The 6,842-nt window shown below is 39.9% G+C and overlaps 1 protein-coding gene across 1 annotated transcript; it reads right to left on the reverse strand.

Annotated features, from left to right (window-relative positions):
* Positions 1 to 4,436: 4,436 nt before the first annotated feature.
* Positions 4,437 to 5,387, reverse strand: LOC109254170 (olfactory receptor 24-like). The gene has a single exon (XM_019427866.2). The coding sequence runs from the start codon at positions 5,385 to 5,387 to the stop codon at positions 4,437 to 4,439; it is 951 nt and encodes a 316-aa protein (XP_019283411.2).
* Positions 5,388 to 6,842: the final 1,455 nt, after the last annotated feature.

Here is a 6,842-nt window from a genome sequence, read left to right on the forward strand (position 1 = left end):
TCCCCTCCAGCAACCCTCAGTTTGTTCTTTATATTTAAGAATCTCTTATGGGCTGCCTCCCTCTCTGTTTTATCTTACTTTATTTTTCTTCCCCTTACCCTATGTTCATCAGTATTGTTTCTTAAATTCCACATATAAGTGAAATCTTTCTCTGACTGACTTATTTCACTTAGCATAATACATTCTAGGTCCATCCATGTCTTTGCAAATGCCAAGATTTCTTTCTTTTGATAGCTGATTAGTATTCCATCTTATATATATATCCCCTCCATACCTTCTTTATCTATTCACCAGTGAATGGACATTTTGGCTCTTTCCATAATTTGGTTATTATTGATAGTGCTACTATAAACATTGGGGTACATGTGCCCCTTCAAATCAGTATTTTAGAAGAACAAATATTGTCAAAATGTCTACACTATCCAAAGCAATCTACACATTCAATGCAATCCTTATCAAAGTAACAGCAGCATTTTTCACAGAGCTAGAACAAATAATTCTAAAATTTGTATGGAACAAATGACCCTGAATAGCCAAAGTAATGTTGAAAAAGAAAAGCATGAATGGCCAAAGTAATGTTGAAAAAGAAAAGCAAAGTGGAATGTATCATAATTCTGGACTTCAAGCTGTATTGCAAAGCTGTAATCATCAAGACAGTATGGTACTGGCACAAAAAAAAAAAAAAAAAAAAAAAAACAAAACACCACATAGATCAATAGAACAGAATAGAGAACCCAGAAATGGGGTCCAGAAATGGACCCACAACTATATGGTCAACTAATCTTCAACAAAGCATGAAAGAAAATCCAATGGAAAAGAGACAGCTTCTTCAACAAATGGTGCTGGGGAAACTGGACAGCGACATGCAGAAGAATGAAACGATACCACCTTCTTACACCATATACAAAAATTCAAAATGGATGAAAGACCTAATGTAAGAAAATAAACCATCAAAACCCTAGAGGAAAAAACAGGCAGCAGCCTCTTTGACCTCAGCTGAAGCAACTTCTTACTAGACATGTCTCTGGAAGCAAGGGAAACAAAAGGAAAAATGAACTACTGGGACTTCATCAAGATAGAAAACTTCTGCACAGCAAAGGAAACAATCAACAAAACTAAAAGGCAACCAATGGAATGGTAGAAGATATTTGCAAATGACATATCAGATGAAGGACTAGTATCCAAAATCTATAAAGAACTTATCAAACTCAACACTCAAAATAAGTAATCCAGTGAAGGAATGGGCAGAAGACATGAACAGACATTTCTCCAAAGACACATAAACCGCTAACAGACACATGAAAAGTGTTTAACATCACTTATCGTTAGGGAAATACAAATCAAAACCACAATGAGATATCACTTCACACCTGTCAGAATGACTAAAATTAGCAACACAGGAAACAAAAGATGTTGGTGAGGGTACAGAGAAAAGGGAACCCTCTTACACTGTTGACAGGAATGCAAACTGGTGCAGCCACTCTGGAAAACAGTGTGGAGGCTCCTCAGAAACTTAGAGATAGAGCTACCCTATGACCGGGCAATTGCACTACTAGATATTTGCCCAGAGGATGCAATCTCCTTTTAAAAAAAGAAAATGTGGGGGGGTGCCTGGGTGGCTCAGTCAGTTGATGTCCAACTCTTGATTTCAGCTCAGGTCATGATCTCACGGTTTGTGAGTTCAAACCCCACATTGGGCTCTGTGCTGACAGCATGAAGCCTGCTTGGGATCTTTTCTCCCTCTATCTCTCTGCCCCTCCCCCTGCTCTCTCTCAAAAATAAATAATAAAAATAAAATAAAAAATAAAAAATAAATTTTTAATGTTTATTTTTGAGAGAGAGAGAGAGAGAGAGAGAGAGAGAGAGAGAGAGAGAAGAACCCAAGTGGGGGAGGGGCAGAGAGAAAGATGGAAACAAGAATCTGAAGCAGCCTCTTGGCTCCGAGCTGTCAGCACAGAGCTTGACATGGGGCTTAAACCCATGAACCGCAGGATCATGATCTGAGCCGAGGTCAGACGCTTAAGGGACTGAGTCACCCAGAAGCCCCTAAAATTTTTTTTTAAATTTATTTAAATCCAAGTTAGTTAACATATAATGTAGTATTGGTTTCAGGAGTAAAATTTAGTGATTCATCACTTACATATAAACATCCACTGCTCATCCCAACAAGTGTCCTCCTTAATGCTCCCGCCCATTAGCCCATCCCCCCCAACAACTCTCCTCCAGCAACCCTCAGTTTGTTCTCTGTATTTAAAACTCTCTTATGGCTTGGTGCTCTCTCTCTTTTTGTCTTATTTTTCCTTCCCTCCTCCTAATTTTTTAAATTCCACATATGAGTGAAATCATATGATATTTGTCATTCTCTGACTGACCTATTTCACTTAGCATAACACCCTCTAGTTCCATCCACGTTGTTGCAATGGCAAGATTTCATTCTTTTTGATCACTGAGTAATATTCCATCATGTATATGTATATACACATACACACACATACGCACATACATACATACATACATGCACACATACCACATCTTTATCCATTTATCAGCTGATGGACATTTGGGCTCTTTCCATAATTTGACTATTGTTTATAGTGCTGCTATAAACATTGGGGTATGTGTGCCCCTTTGAATCAGCATTTTTTTTATGTCTTAACATAAAACAATTGAAGCAGTTTAGCTAACAAAACCTTAAGAGATTTTTATTGGACAATGAATCTTTCATTCCATAGAGGGGGAGGGGGTCAAATCAGTGCTTGAGCTGAAGCCATATCTTTCTGTATCAGAGAGAAATATTCACAAATATTCTGAGTCCCAGGTTGTAACAGTCTTCCAAGTTTGCAAATTCCAACTCTCTCCCAGCCAACACTGTGATTACTTCCATGCATGTGGCAAGAGAATGGAAGGAAACTTAGGAAGGGAGAGGCTGTGGATCAACTTTCGCCTGTGTTTTTGGTTATCCAAAACATGCCATGACCAGATGCATGGGTACTCCATTGCAAACTCCAAAATTATTAAATTCTGTATTTTATCCATTAGGACATTCCCCCACTAAATGTATTTTTCTACCTGTGCTGTCGCTAATAGTTGCCATAACAGCACCAGGTCTGGTATCTGTTTGTTCAACTGAGAAATTCTAATTTAATTTTCATGAAAGGAAGTACCAAAGGCAAATTGGATGTGTGATTATTCAAAGCCATTCGGCTTAAGATGATGTCAGCTCCTTAGCACCATTTGAAAATTTCTGGCCCCTGAAAAGGCACCACTCATTTCACTTCAGTTGTAAATCTCCATATGAGTATTAGCACTACTACCCAATAATAATAATAAAAAAAAAGAAATGTATTACCTTCATAGGGGCTTTAGAATGACTAAATGAAACAAAGAAAAGAAACACAGTACGGTGTATGGCACAAGATAAACTCATAATGAATAGCTCTCACTTCTGTTGTAAGCAGTGTTACTACTCCTATGCATTCCACAGGCATATATATGGTGATGGAGATATGCCTTAGCTTCCTTTTGGCTTAGACATTCATGATTCAATTGATTGGCATTTTTCTCTTTGAAAGCCTTATACTATTCCTCATCCCCTTAATGCATGGTCTGAATTTTTTCCCTTGTGACTTGTGCAACTTTTATCTAGGTCATGCCATCTTGTTTCTCCAGAAGATAGAATAGGAGTGAAGTGGGGGGGGGGGCATGATTCATTCACATGCTCCCTGACTTTGGTCCCTGGAAGTCAATTAACTGCCTGGTTCTCTGGAAAAAGCAAAACTCTTGAGGTGGTCCCAAAGTCCTTGATCTGGCATGACCCAAGTCATTCACCATAACTGGATATTTCACTTTCACTTTCTCTTGCTCTCTTGTCTTTTCACATACTGGGGTTTTTTTTTTTTCCTGATACTCTTTCTCCTCATATTTGCCTGAAAAACATCATCTTATCCTTTGAGGTGAAGGATCATCTCTTTTAGGAAACCTTCCCTGATCCCCCCTTCCAGACTCTGTTGGGTTTTCCTACTCTGCCCTATCCTTGCCCTCGTGTGCATATTTCGTTCTATTATAGTTAGTGTCCAGTGTCATCTCCTACATGCAGCTATAAACTCCACACTATAGGAATCTTGTGTCTCCTCACCACTCCCTGGCTAGCACCTATATCAAGTTCAGAATATGAACTCAATAAATATTTGTGGAAAGCTAACTGGATTTTGAATCAGGACAAATCCAATCTGGTAGGGCTAGACTGATCTTGACACATCCTTACTTGTCCCAGTAATTGAGAACATAGTAACAGGGCCATCTTGAGATTTCCTTCGAAACTTCTACAACTCAAACTCCAAAGTGGCTGTTTTCCCAAACTGTGCAATTCTATGCTTGTGCCCAAGACCCTAGATGTTGAGATCCTACTTCCTGGAAGTTTCCAGGTGTCCTTGCGGTCAGGAAGATGAAGTGATCTTTCTGTTGACAAGCTTCCTCAGGGCCCCCTTCAGATCTCTGTTCCTCAAGCTATAGATAAAGGGGTTCAGCATGGGGGTGACTGTAGTGTACATCACAGCAGAGGCTTTCTCCTTCACAGCTGTGCGGACAGAGGAGGGACACAGATAGACCCCGATGGTGGTCCCATAAAGGAGAGCAACCACAGAGAGGTGGGAGCTGCAGGTGGAAAAGGCTTTCTTCCTGCCTCCTGCAGAAGGGACTTTCATGATGGCCACAATGATGTGAGCATAGGAGGCCAGGATGCAGATAAAAGGTGTGGCTATCACCAGCCCAGCCACAATGAGCACAAAGATCTTGTTCACAGACGTGTCAGTGCAAGAAAGCCTGAGAAGGGGAGTGAGGTCACAGAAGTAGTGAGGTAGCTCATTGTTCCCACAGAAAACCAGACGAGCCATCAGGAGAATATGAGTGAGGGATATAAAGTAGGAAAACACCCATGGGCTACCGGCCAGCAGGCCACAGAGGCGTGGGCTCATGATGGTGGTATAGTGTAAGGGGTGACATATAGCCACAAACCTGTCATAAGCCATCACGGCAATCAGGACACTGTCAACGATGCCAAAGAAATGGAAAAAGTACATCTGGGTCAGGCAGCAGGCATAGGAGATTGACTTGCTCCTGATTTGGATGTTCACCAGCATCTTGGGGACTGTGTTGGTGGCCAGACCAAAATCAACCAAAGACAGGTTAGCTAAGAAGAAGTACATGGGGGTGTGGAGGTGGGAGTCTGAGCTGATTGCCAGGATGATTGAAAGGTTTCCCATGGCCATGACCACATACATGCAGAGGAACAGAGCGAAGAGGAGGGTCTCCTGCTCTGGAGTTTCTGAAAGCCCCAGGAGGATGAATTCGAATGCACTGGTTTGGTTCCTTGGTTCCATGGGTATCATTCCTCTGAAAGTATTGAAAGGGGGAAGTTACATGAATGCCATGGAGATGAGTCCAGAAGTTTAGATGAGCTTATAACCAATTGCTTATCTGTGTTATTTACAATACTAGCTTATACATATTTTGCACCTTGAACAATTGATACATTGCAACAACACAGGTTTGAAGACTCAGTTCAAAGGACCTTGACTGATAAAGAAATTGTGGTTTATATACACAATGGAATACTACGTGGCAATGAGAAAAAATGAAATATGGCCTTTTGTAGCAACATGGATGGAACTGGAGAGGGTGATGCTAAGTGAAATAAGCCATACAGAGAAAGACAGATACCATATGGTTTCACTCTTATGTGGATCCTGAGAAACATAACAGAAACCCATGGGGGAGGGGAAGGAAAAAAAAAAAAAAAAGAGGTTAGAGTGGGAGAGAGCCAAAGCATAAGAGACTGTTAAAAACTGAGAACAAACTGAGGGTTGATGGGGGGTGGGAGGGAGGGCAGGGTGGGAGGGAGGGCAGGGTGGGTGATGGGTATTGAGGAGGGCACCTTTTGGGATGAGCACTGGGTGTTGTATGGAAACCAATTTGACAGTAAATTTCATATATTAAAAAAAAAAAAAAAAAAAAAACAAAAAAAAAAACAAAGGACCTTGACTGGGGTATTGCCACTTCAGATACATATTGGGAGAGGACAGCACGCATGGGTTTTTGCTGAAAGAATTACTCAAGAATATGTGTCAGGCTAAAATAAATCGAATCCACAGAGTAAGTGATGTCCAAGAAGCAATGGTTTACTAAGAAATTGGTATATGTGTAGGAAAAATTTAAACAAAACACGGAGTCTATAAAGTAATAATTGTAAAATGTGCATAATCAAGGTGAATTAAAATATTAAGCAACAATAACAGAGAATACCATAGAGGTAATTAGAATGAAAAATTACAATGTTCTTGTATTGCTTTGCAGGAGAATAGAAATATCGAGTATTTTGGACCTTCTTTGTCAAACACATATGATAAAAGATTTTATGAAACCACTAAAATAAAGAACATAGAGTATGTAACTTCTAACTTGGTATGAAGTTAACTTCTAACTTGGTATGATGGATACATCAGAAATAAATAAATTTTCATCATACCACCTGGAACAGGAAAGGTGTTTTGAAGTTTATTTATATTGTCTCACAAGAGTAGATACTTAAACTTTAATAAATTTTGTTAAAATGTCAGTAGTCTAAAATTGATCATTGTGATCTTACTTACACCATGGAAATCACCAGATGCTATCAGAGTGTGACAGCTGGCCCATTATAAAGTCGGAAGGAACTCATTCCACAAGACTGCCCTCATTCTGACACTAACTGCATGTTTAGGGGCTCCCTAACAACCCACATTTTCATAATTCACTAGAAAGACACACAGCTGTTATATTCATGGTTACAATTATTATCCTCCCAG

This window comes from Panthera pardus, unplaced genomic scaffold, assembly GCF_024362965.1.
Source record: "Panthera pardus isolate Hobbes unplaced genomic scaffold, ASM2436296v1 HiC_scaffold_8, whole genome shotgun sequence".
NCBI lineage: Eukaryota > Metazoa > Chordata > Mammalia > Carnivora > Felidae > Panthera > Panthera pardus.

Coding starts and splice junctions, on each gene's coding strand:
- LOC109254170 (XM_019427866.2), bottom strand. CDS start 5,387: ATGATACCCATGGAACCAAGGAACCAAACCAGTGCATTCGAATTCATC.